Genomic DNA, 18832 nt, shown 5'->3' on the forward strand with positions numbered 1-18832 from the left:
ATTGCCCATGGGCATAGAGCATAATGGTTAAGAGCATGGGCTACTAACCCCAAGATTCCAAGTTCAATTCCATAATAATAATAATAATGATAATAATAATAATAATAATAATAATAATAATAAAAGAAGAAGAAGAAGAAGAAGAAGAAGAAGATTGAGATTGAAACAGTAGACCACCTAATCTCAGGGTGTAGAGTCTTAGCACCTGCAGAATATAAAGCAAGACATGACAGAGTCAGCCAGTATTTACACTGGACAATATGTCGGGATTATAAAATCAAAACCGCTGACAAATGGTATAAACATCATCCTGAAGCTGTGACTGAGGGAGAAAATGTGTTGATTCTATGGGACTTCCCTGTGCAGACCGACAGGACTATAAAAGCCAATAAACCGGATATCATTATAAAAGATCAGACAAAAAGGATGTGTTTATTAATTGACATGAGTATTCCCTGTGATCACAATATAGCGGCGAAAGAATCTGACAAGATTAGTAAATATAAATGACTTGCTAATGGAAACTGAAAAAATGTGGCATCTCAGGGCGACTACAATACCAGTGATTGTAGGATCTCTAGGAATGATAAAAAAAGGTACTGAAACTTATTTGAAAATGATTCCAGGCTTACCATCCCTACAGGAAGTGCAAAAAATCATATTAACTGGAATGGCTCATGTACTGAGAAGAGCATTATCGCTGTGAAACAACATCCATCCATGAATTTATTTATTTATTAATTTTTAAATACATATGTTATCTGTGAATTTACACGTGTAATCTGGGAATGCGGGAATGCATACAATGCCCTTCTCTGCTCTAGGTGTATGGAAAACACTCGGCGAGAAACGGAAGAAAATTTGAAGAAAGAAGGAAAAAACATAATAATAATAATAATAATAATAATAGTAATAACATTGAAAAATACCTTAGGAATGAGAACCAAGGTTCGAAATTTCCCCAAGACACCTGATGAAGGCTGGAGGGTATATCAACCAAAATGTTGTGGTAACAACAAACAAGATGAGGACAAATATCTGTCCAATGTAAATAATGTAAATTATGTATAATATGATTGTTATTATTTGTGGCATTATTTGTTGTTGCAGTTAATTTGCCCTATCATCTTCTATCATCTTCTATCATCTTCTATCATCTTCTATCATCTTCTATCATCTTCTATCATCTTCTATCATCAAAGATGTCCCAGCTACCACTGTTGCATCTTTTATTAAGACCTCGTTTATCTAGGACTACATTACCTAATGTTTGGTGCAGTAGTTAATGTTAATGACTATAGTTATCGATGTTGTTGTTATTGTTCAATCCCAGTTCAATCCAAATCTAGCAGACAGACTTATGATCAAAGATGTTCCACCTGCAACCATTTGGACTTTTATTCAGACATCGCGAATCTGGAGCTACATTATTGAACTGAACTTGGAATCTTGGGGTTAGTAGCCTATGCTCTTAACCACTACACCATATGTCCATGGGCAATTATGGAGTGAATTTTAGGGCTTGTAAACCTAATATTTTTGTATCCTTCCTTAAAACCGGTTCCCATATTCTACTCATATCTGCACTCTCTCTACTTAGGAGGTTAATATGTCCTAGCATAGGTGCTGCCTCTTTTAGTTTTCGTATTTTCCTGTGGTGTTCTCTGTCTATTATTTTAACTTCATCCCACAGGGGGAGCTGGTCTCCATTTTTCTATACATGATCATCTTTTTCTGATTTTCCAACATCTCTTCATGTCACAGCTTTACAATGTTCTTCTACCCTTATTTTGAGTGGGAGGAATGTCTTGCCTTTGTATAATCTACCACAACTGCAAGGGAAGGAGCTACAATCATATAGATTGACCCCCCCATCAAACCCCACCCTGCTACTGCTTTCATTCAAAATATTAATGTACAAGATGGAAAATTATAAATTGAAACACCCCGCTGACTTTCATGTGAGATGGTTGTACATAGTTTCTGTTGTGGAAAAAGTCATTGACACCCCTGTGGGATTGGAAGAATGGACTAATCGAATACTTATAAAGAGTATCATATTGGTTGAGACAAGAGACAATTGTAGGAGTCATTGGGAGTAATTTGAAGTACATCGTTGAAGACGGTTGTGTCTATCCCTGCTTTGTGAAATCTGTATATCCAACACGATTGTTCCTTCTCGAGCCATGCCTGGCTCATAAGGGCCAGTTTCCCTGTTTCCTTGACATTTAGGTTCCCCACCTGGACGGGATGCCAGTCCATCACAGGTGAGCTGCAAGATGCAAGAGGAAAGAGTGAGAGAAAGTTGTGGCGAAAGAGTCAGCAGAAGTTCGCCATTACTTTCTGCCGGAGCCGCGTGGAGCTTAGGTGTTTCACTCAAACACACACATCACCCGGTCTGAGATTCGAACCCACGATCCCTCAACCGCAAGTCTGCTGCTCTAACCACTAGGCCATGTGCCTCCACATATCCAACACATAGAATGATACAAAAGTTGCATTGATAGATTTACAATGAGTTTAAATACTTCAGTGATTTGTGGGTGTCACAGATAATAGATTTGTAAAGGAATCAACCATGATGTAGATATCAGAGTGGCACCCCTGTAAATAGTTTCTTCTTAAATTCTACTGAAATTCTGGCAATATCTTTAACCATTCTCATCTACAAACAGACCCCTGGAAAAACAAAATACAGTTGTGTCCATCAAGAGGTTCCATATTCTAAGAACATTCTTTGGGAACATTCAGGCCCCAATTATATTTGGGACCTGAACAAAACTGAAGTGCATCGTGGTAGAGATATTGTGGCTAAAATAACCAAGACAAAGATACAAGTATTAACCCTTTCGTTACCAACCCGGCTGAAACCGGCTCTGGCTTTGTAGTACAAATGTTTTGTTTCCATAAGATTTGAATTAAAATCTTCCACCAAACCTTAGTCACAATTTATGTTCCTAACACCAGCTGAATGATAACTAAGTTATTTTACTAAATTCTTTGTTATATTTAAAATAATTGAAAGAAACACAGAGCATCTCAACAGAAATACAGTAATGAAAGGGTTAAAGTCACCATGATATTTTTAGCCCTTTTGATATCAACCCAGCTGAAACCAGCTCTGGCTTTGTAGTACAAATGTCTTGTTTTCATAAGTTTTGCATTAAAATATACCACCAAACCTTAGTCGCAATTTATGTTCCTAACACTAGCTTAATGATAACTAAGTTAGTTTACTAAATTCTTTGTTATATTTAAAATAATTGAAAGAAACACAGAGCATCTCAACAGAAATACAGTAAGAAAAGGGTTAAAGAATTAATATAAAATCTTGATAATTTCACACTCAGAAATACACATAAAATTCTTCTCTCCTCACCTATTCTCCTAATTCTTTTCCAGGCAACCTTGTCTTTGTTAATGTACAAGAAGAAGACTCCTACAAAGACACTGCCTATGCTCGTGTGGCTTTCAATATGTTTGTACGAATATTCTCAGTGGGTAAAAGCATTTACTTGAAAACCTTACCAGGTGAGATTTACTTTGATTTCCAAATGAATACTCGAGGATACGCAAAGCCTCAAACTGTTTCTTATCATTGTCAAAAACTCTATCACTTGATTTGAATATATTTTTGTAAACTAATTTTTGACACCACTGAGGATACACAAAAAAATCTCACTCTTGACTTTTGAAAATCTTTTTGAATAAATGAAAACCAGTTAAAAAATACTTTTAAAAGACTCCTGCATTTTCAAATTCTCTTCCTTATATTTATACTCGTGCAGTAACCCCCAACTTTTGTTATATATATATATATATATGTATATATGTATATATATATGAGCAAAACGCCCCCTGGCCAATGGGCGGTGCTGAGTTGTCAAACATTTAAACCAAATTTTCTCAAAACAACTTGTCCGACCGTCCCATAGGCCTCCCCTTTGAGAAACACTGATTTAACCTAAATTTGAGACACCATGCATTTTTCTCACGTATACATATTATTGATCGCAACAGCTGATGTACTTGCGCATACAAATGCACATTCCCACGGCTTTATCGATCGCATTCTCACCTGGGATCGATTTTTGTAATTTTTTCAAAGCTTATACACCCCCTGATACCGTTGGAATCTACATATAAAATTTGAGCGCAATCAGATGGAGGATGCCCGAGATCCTAGAAGACACACACACAGACACAACAGATTTTATATATATATATACAAGCAAAACGCCCCCCGTCCAATGGACGGTGCTGAGTTGTCAAACATTTAAACCAAATTTTCCCAAAACAACTTGGCCCTACCATCCCATAGGCCTCCCCTTTGAGAAACACTGATTTAACCTAAATTTGAGACACCAGCAAAAGAAGAAATAAAGATAGACGTTTTTTCTATTCCAAAGAAAAACGATTTTATTCACTTTATCGATCGCATTCTCACCCGGAATCGATTTTTGTAATTTTTCAAGACTTATACACACCCTGATACCGTTGGTATCTACATATCAAATTTGAGCGCAATCAGATGCAGGATGCCCGAAATCCTAGAAGACACACACACCCAGACAGACAGAATGGATTTTATATAATAGATATATTTATATATTATTCATTTAAAGGGCACAATACATGAATTTAAGTACTACTAGAAGTTTCACATGTCGAGAAATACTCAAACATATTCTTCAGGTGCAAACCACATATTATACGAAACTTTTAGCAGTGCTTAAATACATGTATTGTGCCCTTTAAATAAATAATATTTATCTCTCACTAGATGGAGTACTTCTTTTGTTGAATTTTCTATCACAGAACAGTACCTTTTGCTCACTGTGTCTCTTCCCTTTTTTTCTCACCCTTCCTTAATTCTTCTCTCCCTCTGCCTCTACTTCCCTCTCTTCCCTCCCCACGTGACCGGTATTCAGCCAAGCCCAATCTTTATTTCTTGATTCGACTACCATCCGTACAACATCTATATTCCTCCTGTGCCTGTTAAATCTCATGACCCTGCTGTAAGGCTTTACTTCCACACACGCCAGCTTAATTTAATTCATCCTTAGTCGAAAGACACTTGTTGTTATATCCTGTTAATTGCATTTGTATTTGTGTACCATTTCTCTGTTTTTTCCGTCCTTGTTTCCGTATACATTCGCTGCTTTCTTCCAAGGAATCTAATGCTCTTAGCTTAGTTTTTCCTTGGGGCTGGCCAGATTGGAGCAGACTCAACTATAATCAGCCGAAATTGAGAAGATAATCTGGGACTTGACTGAGGAAAGAAAACTTCGAATGACCCATCCTTGTTTTCTTTGTATCATCTGTCTGGATGTTTTGTTGTCCCTTTTTTGGATCACCTAACTGTCTGAATCTTTTGCTTTCTTGTCCCATTTTTTATTTTATATATATACATACATATATATATATATATATATATATATCTGACTGGCCTGGTGCAGCCTTCGGGCTTGCCAGACCCCAGTTGAAGCGTCCAACCCATGCTAGCATGGAAAGCGGACGTTAAATGATGATGATGATGATATATATATATATATATATATATATATATATATATATATATATATATATATATATATATATATATATATATGTGTGTGTGTGTGTAATATAATATGTGACAATTATTCAGTTGCCATAATAAAATTCCAAGTTTCAGATGTCAGGGCAGAAATCTGCTCTGGCATCTCGTCATGGATTTTTCATTGCATTTTTATTTGTCTTAACAACTGACAAGATGCCAGAGCAGATTTCTGCCCTGACATCCAAAACTCGGAGTTTTATTATTGCAACCAAATAATTGTCACATATTATATTTACAGATAAATTTCTCTATTTACATAATATTAAGGTCTCTTTCTTACTTTTGTTGTCATACTATTACTATTAATATATCTATATATATAAAACTGTAGTTGTGTGAGTGTCTGTCTCCTACGATTTAGATTCCTAACTCCTCCCACATTTTGCGGTGCAGTTTAACCAAATTCGGGTATCTTATAGTCGTGATTCATATCGAGCCCGTCTGAGTACTAGCGCGAGTCTACGATGAGTCTACGATTTTAAAAATAATTTAACATCATTTTTTATTCCATTTTAATGCATAATTTTTCGTGTGTCGATGGCGGTGGAGTTGGCGTCCACACTCAAACACCTGCACCTGTGTTTGCTTCGCCCCCTTCTTCCCACCTTTGTGAAGCTGTGGGGAAGGGAGTGTAAGGAAATCAACGTCGTAATGCGTTGTCAAGGAGACCAGCGTTCTTTTAGAACGACTTCATGGCTTGAAGACACCAAAACAGAAATGGCTAAGAAAGCCCGAATTGGCATCTATAAGGGAAGTAACTCTCTAAAAATGCTTATATAGTTATTTCCCTTACAAACCCGAGCAACGCCGGGCGATACTGCTAGTTACATATAAAGAATATGATAGGTATTGGTGTCAAGAAGACCCAAAATGTATCAGGTAAACGCTAAGTAAGTGGTATGGATAGACCAGGGTTAAGCTCCAGGCTTGATAATGATACGAGTGAGGAGTCCAACGTGGGTCATGTATTAGCATGCATATATATATAGATGTGGAGGCACAATGGCCCAGTGGTTAGGGCAGCGGACTCGCGGTCGTAGGATCGCGGTTTCGATTCCCAGACCGGGCGTTGTGAGTGTTTATTGAGCGAAAACACCTAAAGCTCCACGAGGCTCCGGCAGGGGATGGTGGTGATCCCTGCTGTATTCTTTCACCACAACTTTCTCTTACTTCCTGTTTCTGTTGTACCTGTATTTCAAGGGGCCGGCCTTGTCACTCTCTGTGTCACGCTGAATATCCCCGAGAATTACGTTAAGGGTACACGTGTCTGTGGAGTGCTCAGCCACTTACACGTTAATTTCACGAGCAGGCTGTTCCGTTGATTCGGATCAACCGGAACCCTCGTCGTTGTAACCGACGGAGTGCTTCCATCCATATATAGATAGGGTGACCTGCTGTGCTTGAAAAGACCGATCGAGTCAAGTACGTCAATATCAAAATGAAAGTCAAATGGAAATTGTAGTTGTGATACCCGTGCCAGTGACACGTATAAGGCACCATCCGAACATGACCGATGCCAGCGCCGCCTTGACTGGTGTCCGTGCTGGTGACATGTAAAAAGCACCAACAGATTATGGACGTTGCCAGCCTCCTCTGGCCCCTGTGCTGGTGGCACATAAAAAGTACCCACTACACTTACGGAGTGGTTGGCGTTAGGAAGGGCATCCAGCTGTAGAAATACTGCCAGATCAGACTGGAGCCTGGTGCATCCACCCGGCTTCCCAGACCCCAGTTGAACCGTCCAACCTATGCTAGCATGGAAAACGGATGTTAAATGATGATGATGATGATGATATATATAAACAGACAAACAGACAGATAGATAGATATATTAAGGTTTCTTTCAAGATTGGCCAACTGGTGGGAGAATAAGACATGATGGAGCGAGGATGCACTTTACAGATCACTTGTGTGTGTGTGTGTGTGTGTGTGTGTGTGTGTGTGTAAAATTCATAAGATAATTATTTAGTTATTTGTCTTTATGATTTCCTATTACTGCTCTGTACTTCATAAACACCTTATTCTCAAGTGTATGTAATCTGTGTTGTAACATCAGGTCACTAGTATCGCAATAGGCATAGGAGTGGCTGTGTGGTAAGAAGCTTGCTTACCAACCACATGGTTCCGGGTTCAGTCCCACTACATGGCACCTTGGCAAGTGTCTTCTTCTATAATCTCAGGCCGAAACTCAGAGTTTTATTAGTGCAACCGAATAATTATCACATATTATATTACAGATAAATTCCTCTATTGACATAATATCAAATCCCACCAAAGCCTTGTGAGTGGATTTGGTAGACGGAAACTAAAAGAAGCCTGTCGTATATATGTATATATATATATATGTATGCATGCGTGTGTTTGTATGTCTGTGTTTGTCCTCCAAACATCGCTTGACAACCGATGCTGGTGTGTTTACGTCCCTGTCACTTAACGGTTCAGCAAGAGAGATCGATAGAATAAGTACTAGGCTTACAACGAATAAGTCCTGGGGTCGATTTGATTCGACTAAAGGTGGTGCTCCAGCATGGCCGCAGTGAAATGACTGAAACGAATAAAAGAATATGTATGAGTACCTCGTCTTTTGTCTACTTTCAGGGCAGCCTAAAGACCACCAGATTCAAATCCTCAGTGCAAGCCCTAAAGAGATGGTCTTTCTGAAGGGAGACACAGTGAAGCTGGAGTGTATATTTGGTGGACAGTGAGTTCAATTCTGTTTCATTCCTTTTATCCCATAGACCTCTTTCCGCATCACTATTATTGACACAACAGCCAGCATTCTTTAACCACCACCTGCACTATACTCACGCTACAACCACCATTATCTTTATGCTACTACCAACACCATCACCACTACCACTACCAACACCACCACCACCACGAAATGCATTACACCATAATATTAACACACACCTCAACCATCCACCCATCAACCCACCCAGCAACAGCACTACCATCCATGCACTACCACCAATACCATCATCTATACATGACAACCTCCAACAATATACATTCCATTGCCATCATTAACAGCATCTGACCCCTTTATATCCAAGGGGCTTTTTTGAGATAATATTCTATATGCTTATTATTTGTAGTTCTATCTACTTCAAGTCCCATGATAAAAATGAATAATTTGATTAAAATAATTTTTAAATCAGAAACTAATTCATGTTAGGTGATTTACGATTGCAGTTTTTTGGTTTTTATTTAAATATATAATATTTGTATTTTGAGCTTGTCTTTTTATTTGGTAGGGTTGTTATGCCAATAATAATAATAAACACATGCACTGATTCAGTATCACTTCTTTATTGTTAACCAACTGGTTAATTACACTGTGTAAGAAAATTTTGATTTTTTTTTTTTGGCTTTGGTTAGTAACTATTATTTCCTATTTGCTTCTATCTAAAAATCAAAGAAAATGACAACTTTTCCTTCCAAACTTTCCTTTTGTGACCTGGTCATCAATGATTTTAAACTGACCTATTTTCCATTACATTTCAGACAGATTCAGCACTGAGGTGCTGAAGCAGAAATATCGTTATAGCAAATATTCTGCTCAACACCACAGAATTGCTGGTCAGTTGCTTGACCTTAACCACTTGAGCATGTTCCTTAGTGGCTGACAATATATGCATCTCTGATGATGAACAGGAGCAGTGGAGGAGCATCATAGCCATGTGTTGGGAGGGGTTCTTTGGGGTTTGAATAAATATCATAGCAAGAGCAGGGCTTGAAGGAAATATCAACCATTTTTCATACTTTCTAGGAGTAAGCAAATAGGAAGTAACAGTTGCTACCCAAGGTCAAGAATTATGTTACACAGTGTTACATAGGCGCAGGAGTGGCTGTGTGGTAAGTAGCTTGCTAACCAGCCACATGGTTCTGGGTTCAGTCCCACTGTGTGGCATCTTGGGCAAGTGTCTTCTGCTATAGCCCCGGGCCGACCAATGCCTTGTGAGTGGATTTGGTAGATGAAAACTGAAAGAAGCCTGTCGTATATATGTATATATATATATGTGTTTGTGTGTGTGTGTGTTTGCGTGTCTATGTTTGTTCCCCACAACATTGCTTGACAACCGATGCTGGTGTGTTTATGTCCCCGTTACTTAGCGGTTTGGCAAAAGAGAACGATAGAATAAGTACTGGGCTTACAAAAGAATAAGTCCCGGGGTCGAGTTGCTCGATTAAAGGCGGTGCTCCAGCATGGCCGCAGTCAAATGACTGAAACAAGTAAAAAGAATAAAAAAAGAGTATTCAAAGTGTATAAGATATTATATTTACTTTTAACACTCATTCTCGATGTTTTTTTTCTCTCATTCCCAGTCCGACACCAAAGATCAGGTGGTACCGAAATGGCAAATCGATACATCCGAATACAAAGTATGCATTTTCTAAATTTAATCATCAGCTGGATATTCGGGATGCTGGGTTTGAGGATGAGGGAGATTACGAGTGCCATGCAAGTGAAAGGAGCTCTGGTCAGATATTGCAACACACCATGAGAGTGGAGATTGGATGTAAGCCTGAATAAGTATTCCGCTATTCTTTTATTCTTTTACTGGCTTCAGTCTTTGAACTATGGCCATGCTGGGGCATTATCTTAAAGGTATTTAATTGATTGTATCAACTTGGATAACTGTAGACTTGATAAGTATTTGTATATATTCATGTGTAAGTATATATATTAGCATCATTCAGCGTCCAGTGTCCATGCTGGCATGGGTTGGATGGTTTGACCAGGGCTGGCAAACTGGAAGGCTGTACCAGACTCTAGTTTTTGCATGGTTTCTACAGTTGGATACCCATCCTAATGCCAACCATTCCAAGAGTGTAATGGGTGTTTTTTATATGCCTCCAGCAAGGGTGCCATTTGTGTGGCACCAGTATCTGTCACAATTATGATTTCACTTGGCTTGATGGGTCTTCCTCTCAAGCACAACATATTGCCAAAGGTATTGGTCATGTGTGTGTGTGTGTGTGTGTGTGTGCTTGTTCATTCTCAAGCCATGCCTAGCACATAGGGCCAGTTTCCCGGTTTCCTTGGTGTATAGGTTCCCCACCTGGACGGGACACCGGTCCGTCACAGGTGAGCTGCAAGATGCAGGAGGAAAGAGTGAGAGAAAGTTGTGGCAAAAGAGTCATTACCTGCTGCCGGAGCCGTGTGGAGTTTAGGTGTTTCACTCATAAACACACACATCACCCGGTTTGAGATTCGAACCCACGATCCCTCAACCACGAGTTCACTGCTCTAACCACTACGCCATGTGCCTCCACACACACACACACACACACACACACACATATGTATATGTGAAGAGTCTATGATGGAGCGAGCACATTCCAGCTAAAAATAAACAGTGGTCACATATAAGATCAAATTGAAAAGACAATTCTGAAAGTCTGTAGTTCCTAACCTACTCTGTGAAATCAGTGGCTGCAAATATATGCCTTACACAGGCCTGGTGAGCAACCAGAGAAGCCTCACCTATTGCAAAAATCTTTCTTGCTGGAGCCAATTTGACATGCATCGTTTGCCAGAAAAGGTGTATAAATAATTCAGAAAATCATAAGAATCATCTTGAACAATCAAGAAGTCAGACGAATCTGTATGATATTCGGATCTGCAACAAGTTCTGTAAGTTAATGGGAGGATTCATGAGCCACTGTCATTCTTGTCACATGGCACACATTATTTAGTCACCCTTGGTCATACTCATTTAATGAGTCAACAACCATCATTCATTCATTCATACATACATACATACATACACACACACACACACACACACACACACACGTCATAACAGTCATGTGTATCCCACAAGTAACGTCAGTCACCTATTGATGAGACGTTTGTGTTTTCCACAGTTATTACAAAGTAGCACTGGTTTCATACGTACATACGTAAATTATTATTATTATTATGGCTGCCCCCTCGTTATCGAGTATGGCCATTGCACGAAGCTTAACTGTTACTGGTGCTGTGACCGAATGCGACTTCTTAGCCCAGCTAAAGATCTACAATGTCTTGTACAAAATTGGCAACTAAAACCTTTACCGGTAATAGCCGGCTGTAGTTGTAACTGGGCTTCATGTACCTTTGCATGTCGTTCAAGTCCTCCTACCGAATTACACATACATACATACATATATACCTAAGAAAAAGGGGGCAATCAGAATTTTGGATAATTGTTAATTAGCATTTTTGTCCATCCAACAGAACTCTTCAGATATTTTGCATAGAAAATTTCTTTGGCTTTTATACAAACCGAAAAGATGTTGTTTTGTTTTGTTTTGTTTAGGAGAAAGAGAAAAGAGGAAGAGAGAAAGGAGAGGAGGAGAGATAGGAAGACAGAAAATACAACACCTTACATGGGTGAAGACCTTCTTTAGCCTGGGGTGCCAGTGTTTTTCCTTTCCTGACCCACTGTCTTCGGTGCTTGACATTTTTATAGAAAACCTACTTCTTGTCACCAATCCCTATTCATTTCAAAATAGGTTCATTTATGAGAGGTGACAGCAAAGAAGAGCATCTGAGCGTGATTAGACTCGGGAAGTTTGTGAGGAACCCATTGAGCCAATTTGCTGACTTTTCTGATGGTATGCAGGTGTTGATGAATGGTTGAATGACCAAATCCAAGTTTCTCTGCTAGTTTCTCAACAGTTACAATGGGATTTTGTTCCATGGATTTGCAGAATGTCCTGGTTGAGCTCTACAGATCTTCCAGGACGTGGCTCATCTTCTAGGCTGTAGTTTCCAGCTTGGAGCTTCTGGAACTACCGTTGACACTGGCTTACACTTATTGTCTGATCCCCATATACTGCATTAACATTCCTCACACTTTCTTTTGTGTTGTTGTCTTTATTGAACTCATAAAGCAAATTATGCGGAATATGCTCCTTTATCCATTGTTAGGCTGTCAGTAATTACAAGATAATATATACATAGGACTGAGTATGCGTGCATGGTTTTATTCTGTTGTAGAATGCAGTGTTGGTGCTGTCAATATCTAAGCAAGCATATCTGACTTTAACATTGTGTGTGTTAAAAGTTCTATGTTATGAGATTTAGGGGAATATCATCTAAATATAGACAGCACCAAAGAAATAGGAGGGAGAACAAGTTAGAAGATAGGGTGATTGTGTGATAACACAATAATTGTTATAGCTGTTGTTGTTGTTGTTGATTTTGTTGGTATTACAGTTGTTTTTGTTAATTTTGTGTGTTTCAGCTAAACCTGAATGGACCACAAAACCAAAAAGTATTGTGGTCAGTGATGGCAGTTCAGCTACCTTCATCTGTAATGGAACCAGCAAACCTCCCATCAGTAAACACTTGTGGTACATCAATGGCATAGATATTCACCGTAAGTAGTGACACTGATGATGAGATGATGATGATGATGTATATGTGTATACTGTTGACATTCGAAAATCCAATTCCTTCAGATTTCTGGCATGGATTTCAAATTTACCAGGTTAAAATTCTGAGGATCTATTTTATTTAGCTGAATCAAAATTCTGTAGAACTATTTTATTTAGCTGAATCAAAATTCTGTAGAACTATTTTATTTAGCTAGTGAATATTAAAATTTCATTTGCTTTTCACTTAATGTTTAATTTTCTTTCTTTAAAGGACTGTACAGGTAGTAATTTTCTGTTAAATATATACAGCATATATAACCATAAAAAGTCCAGAATTTTTGAAAATTTGGCACTCCTCAGGTCCAGATGTTGCTGGATTTTTGAATGTCAACCTGTATTTGAGTGTGTGCGTATGCATAACTTTGGGTAGATATAGCAGGTTGAATCAAAAGCTTTTTCAGATTTTTGGCAACTTATACCTCCAAGTTATATCACTAATTTGATACAATCATTGCTTATTCTTTATTCTTATATGTAACAAAAATTAATTGCTTATTCTTTGTTTTACAACTTTAACAATGAGTGGGAACAAAAATTACAATTAGAGCCATTTTATGGGACCTGTGGAAAATAGACTGAGGGCAAGGACAGCATCAAAAGAAATTACTGATGTGGAAAGCCCAGAAACTGTCAACAATTGCATAGCACAAAACTGGTTCAGATATATCAAGGAAGGTGAAACCATCCCTAAAAACAAACCAAGGTCAAGGAGACATTCTGTTGTGAAAGGTGAGGCCTTGTTTGGAATCACTGAACAGCAACCAAGCACAAGTACTCATATATTGTCTGCAGAACTTGGTCTGTCATAAACAACTCCATAAATTCAGCCTTGTGAACAGATGCTTTTGAGAACCACCTCATGAACTGACCAATGACCAAACTCAACAGTGTGTGAATATTTACAAACATCTAAACGTGGCTGTTGCCAGTGCCGTCCCAACTGGCCTCCGTGCCGGTGGCACGTTAAAAGCACCATCCGATCGTGGCCGTTTGCCAGCCTCGTCTGGCACTTGTGTCAGTAGCACGTAAAAAGCACCCACTACACTCATGGAGTGGTTGGCATTAGGAAGGGCATCCAGCTGTAGAAACTCTACCAGATCAGACTGGAGCCTGGTGCAGCCTCCGGGCTTCCCAGACCCCGTTGAACCGTCCAACCCATGCTAGCATGGAAAGCGGACGCTAAACGATGATGATGATGATGATGATGATGAACCATGGGTAAATCCGTGTGATGCCCATTCTAAGTTGTTTTTTTTTGTTTTTGTTTTGCTGTGTGGAGAGAAAGTAGAAATGACCAGTTATACTGAACATGTTTGATGACATAAAAGACACTTTTTTTATCCAAAAATGTCTCCAAAAAATCACCCTGGCTCCTATATACAAAGTTAGGCCTATACTTAGATTCTTGAACGCAGTGAACTGGCAGAATGTTAGTATGCTGGGCAAAATGCTTAGCAGTATTTTGTCTGTCTTTATGCTCTGATTGCAACTCATCATCATCATCACTGTTTAACGTCCGCTTTCCATGCTAGCATGGGTTGGACGATTTTGACTGAGGGCTGGTGAACCAGATGGCTGTACCAAGCTCCAATCTTGATTTGGCAGAGTTTCTACAGCTGGATGCCCTTCCTAATGCCAACCACACCTAGTGGGTGCTTTTTACCTAGTGGCACGGGGGCCAGTCAGGCGGTTCTGGCAACGACCTCACTTGAATCTTTTTACACATGCCACTGGCACAGGTGCCAGTAAGGCAATGCTGGTAACGATCATGCTCAAAAGGTGCCTCCTACATGCCACTGGCACGGAAACCAGTTAGTCGTTCTGGCAACGATCATGCTCGGATGGTGCTCTTAGCACACTACTAGCACGGGCACAAGTGCCAGTAAGGCAACGCTGGTAACGATCACACTCGAATGGTGCCTTTTATGTGCCACTGGCATGGAAGCCGGTTAGCCACTCTGTCAACGATCACGCTTCTATGGTGCTCTTTGCACCCCGCTAGTATGGACGCCAGTCATCGAATGTGATTTTGATTTCACTTGCCTCAACAGGTATTCGCAAGCAGAGTTTAGTATCCAAGGAAGGAAAGGGTACGCATAAGCGGGTTGGTTACACTCCTGGCATGGGCCACAGGTTATGGTCTCACTTGGGCTTGCCGGGTCTTCGCAAGCACAGCATATTTCCAAAAGTCTCAGTCGCTAGTCATTTCCTCAGTGAGACCTGAAAAATGTATCTATTTTTGAATCCTAATAAGAGAAATCAGTGGTTTCATTACAGCAAGACATCAGAATCTGTTGTTTAACAGGCGGTCATTTTCTGTGTTTGGTGGAATTTCAAGGTGGTATTGTCCCAGATGGTCATGCTGTGAATGCTAACCTTTATGCTCAACAACTGCAGTGAATATATGATACTTTGAAACCTGCAACCTAGCATTACTCATTCAAAGATGTGCACTTCTATAGCATAACAATGCTCCAGCACACACTTCCAATATAACCAAGTGCAAACTTGAGGGGGGTGAAAGGGTGGTCTCACCCAGCCTACAGTCAAGCCCTTGCACCACCAGATTACCATCTTTTTAGAGCCATAGCTCACTTCCTGCTCAGACAAAGGCTAAACAAAGCAGATGAGGTTGAAAAGGAGTGTGGGGAGTTTTGGTCTCTAAACTAAGCAAATGGTTGAAGTGTTGAGCTGAGCTTCTGGTACGACGATAGCAACTGACAATTGAATATGATGGCAAATATTTTGATGAATAGATGCATTTCATATGAAATTTGTTTCAACTATTAATTAAAGTTTGAAATACAGAAAAACTTTTATTTTAATGATTGGTATCTCTCTCTCTCTCTCATTGTATATTTGTGTATGTGTAAGTGTATATATATATATATATATAGCTTCTATATATATAGCTTCTATATATATATATATATATATATATATATATATATATATATATATTTGTAAAAAATGAAGTTCGAAAATGCTGCTATATTATACAATTTTTAATTTTTATATATACATTATAACATGTTTCAGTTCCTGAAATGAACCTTATCAAAAAAAGTTATATATAAAAAAAGACATATATATATATACATACATACATACATACATACATACATACATACATACATACATACATATATATATATGGTTCGCTTTGTTCTCTTACTTTATTATCATCTTATAATCATCTCATAATAATAACTTTTATGACTTTTATTACTACCTCAGTCCATCTAAATGTATATATTTGTCGTTACCTTTCATAAAAAGCCTTTTTATACTTTTATTTACAATGTGCATTTTCGTTGATTTTTCATATTTTACCCTTACATTTCCATGTGTATCTTATATTTTCTTTTTGTAACATATTTCTACTATATATATATGTATATATATGTGTGTGTGTGTGTGTGTGTGTGTGTATGTATGTATGTATATATATATATATATATATATATATATATATATATATACACACATACAATTGAGTATACAAACAAAAGTAGGACACTCAACACATTTATTGAGAGTTACATGTATAGATCAAAGCAGTTTGATTCAAACTCCTTGGCTACTCTGAGTTTCAAGCATGATAGCCAACAGCTGAGAATTAGCATCACATCTTGAAACTCAGAGTACCAAAGAGTTTGAATCAAACTGTTTGAGCTCTCTCTCTCTCTCTCTCTCTCTCTCTCTCTCTATATATATATATATATATATATATATATATATATATATATATACATACTTACATACATGTGGACACTCACACATATGTATATACTCTTTACTTTTGCAGAATATCCCAATAACAATAAGTTTATAGTAAGGAAGACCAACCTGACTGTCATCAACCTCACATACCAAGATTCCATGACCATCCAGTGTAATATCAGTAATATCCATGGGTATATCTTCGCTAATGTCTTTCTAAATGTCTTCGGTGAGTATTGAACCTGGCACACTCTGATACATCAGGCATTCATTCCCCTTTTTATATTCTGTTTCCTACAACTATATGTCAACACACACTACACACTACACCACCACTACGAACAACAACAACAGCAACGACAAACACCACCACCACTACCACCATCACCTCCACCACACACCACCACTATCACCACCTCAAACTTGTGTACATTGGTGTCTGTGTGTCACCTTGTGTGTTTGCCTTACATTCTTCAAGGGTGGATAAATTCAGTACCAGTTACATACTAGGGCCAACGCAGTTCACTAATCCGCACTCCTCAAAAATCCTGGGCTTCTCCCCAAATCAGAAAATATTATTCAAGGTAGCAAGCTCACGTGGTAATTGTTACAAGTCTTTAGATTCTAAGTTCAAATCCTACCACAGTCATCTTTGCCTTTTATCAATTCAGAATCAATAAACATAGAGTACCAGTAAACTACTGAGGCTGATGTAATCCACTTACCCCTCCCCTCAAAATTGCAGGCTTTATGCTAAAATTAGCAAGAAATATTATTGCTATTATTATTATTATTATTATTATTATTATTATTATTATTATTATTATGTGATGAAAACTCACAGATTATTTTGCTGGGTATGATGGAAAGTGTCAGCAGGAGTGGCTGTGTGGTAAGTAGCTTGCTAACAAACCACACGGTTCCGGGTTCAGTCCCACTGTGTGGCATCTTGGGCAAGTGTCTTCTGCTATAGCCCCGGGCCGACCAATGCCTTGTAAGTGGATTTGGTAGAAGGAAACTGAAAGAAGTCTGTTGTATATATGTATATATATATATATGTGTGTGTGTTTGTGTGTCTGTGTTTGTCCCACTAGCATTGCTTGACAAGCGATGCTGGTGGGTTTACGTCCCCGTCACTTAGCGGTTCGGCAAAAAAGAGACCAATAGAATAAGTACTGGGCTTCCAAAGAATAAGTCCTGGGGTCGATTTGCTCGACTAAAGGCAGTGCTCCAGCATGGCCACAGTCAAATGACTGAAACAAGTAAAAGAGTAAAAGAGTAAAGAGAGTCCACAGCTAGCAGACTGAGGTGACATTTGTTTACTGGTCATGTTTCAAGAACCCTGCACAAAATTCTAGCAGTTCCAAACAATGCTGATTTTTCTAGGTGTTTTACCTTCACATTTGTATCAATCTTTTTGGGCCATGTTGGTTGTTTAGTGCTGATACTTCCAAGTGTACCAATTATGATTGGTATCACATCTACTCTCCTCATTAACCACAACCTTCAAATACGCTGCTTCTTGCTCTTTGATCCTGTCGTCACTGGGACATGCTATGTCGATTATCATTCTCTTTTCTCTTTTACTTGTTTCAGTCATTGACAGTGGCCATGCTGGAGCACTGCCTTTAGTCGAGTAAATCGACCCCAGGACTTATTCTTTGCAAGCCCAGTACTTATTCTATCGGTCTCTTTTGCCGAACTGCTAAGTGACGGGGACATAAACACACCAGCAACGGTTGTCAAGCAATGCTAGGGGGACAAATACAGACACACAAACATACACACACATATATATATATACATATATACGACGGGTTTCTTTCAGTTTCTGTCTACCAAATCCACACAGAATGCTTTGGTCACCCTGAGGCTGTAGTAGAAGACACTTGCCCAAGGTGCCACGCAGTGGGACTGAACCCAGAACCATGTGGTTGGTAAGCAAGCTACTTACCACACAGCCACTCCTGTGCCTGTTCTTTTCCTTTTTGCATGTTCTTTCCTTTTTATTTACCACAACAATACCTGGTTTCCGATGTCTGGTCAGGTGATTACACTGAATCATTGTATCCGACA

General features: G+C 38.8%; 2 protein-coding genes across 5 annotated transcripts in view; one reads left to right on the forward strand and one right to left on the reverse strand.

Annotated features, from left to right (window-relative positions):
- Positions 1-18832, reverse strand: part of LOC115225490 (neurofascin-like) — a 498646-nt gene that overhangs the window by 88653 nt on the left and 391161 nt on the right. The gene's annotated exons all lie outside the window — the stretch shown is intronic.
- The window catches only part of LOC115225488 (hemicentin-2-like), a 112139-nt gene that overhangs the window by 41305 nt on the left and 52002 nt on the right, over positions 1-18832 (forward strand). For all 4 annotated transcript variants that reach the window (XM_029796443.2, XM_036514375.1, XM_036514374.1 and 1 more), the window contains 5 exons: positions 3403-3531; positions 8201-8303; positions 9932-10125; positions 12841-12975; positions 16842-16985. In XM_029796443.2, the coding sequence (XP_029652303.1) occupies positions 3403-3531; positions 8201-8303; positions 9932-10125; positions 12841-12975; positions 16842-16985 (705 nt within the window). The remainder of the gene's footprint in view (positions 1-3402; positions 3532-8200; positions 8304-9931; positions 10126-12840; positions 12976-16841; positions 16986-18832) is intronic.

This window comes from Octopus sinensis, linkage group LG27, assembly GCF_006345805.1.
Source record: "Octopus sinensis linkage group LG27, ASM634580v1, whole genome shotgun sequence".
Taxonomy (NCBI): domain Eukaryota; kingdom Metazoa; phylum Mollusca; class Cephalopoda; order Octopoda; family Octopodidae; genus Octopus; species Octopus sinensis.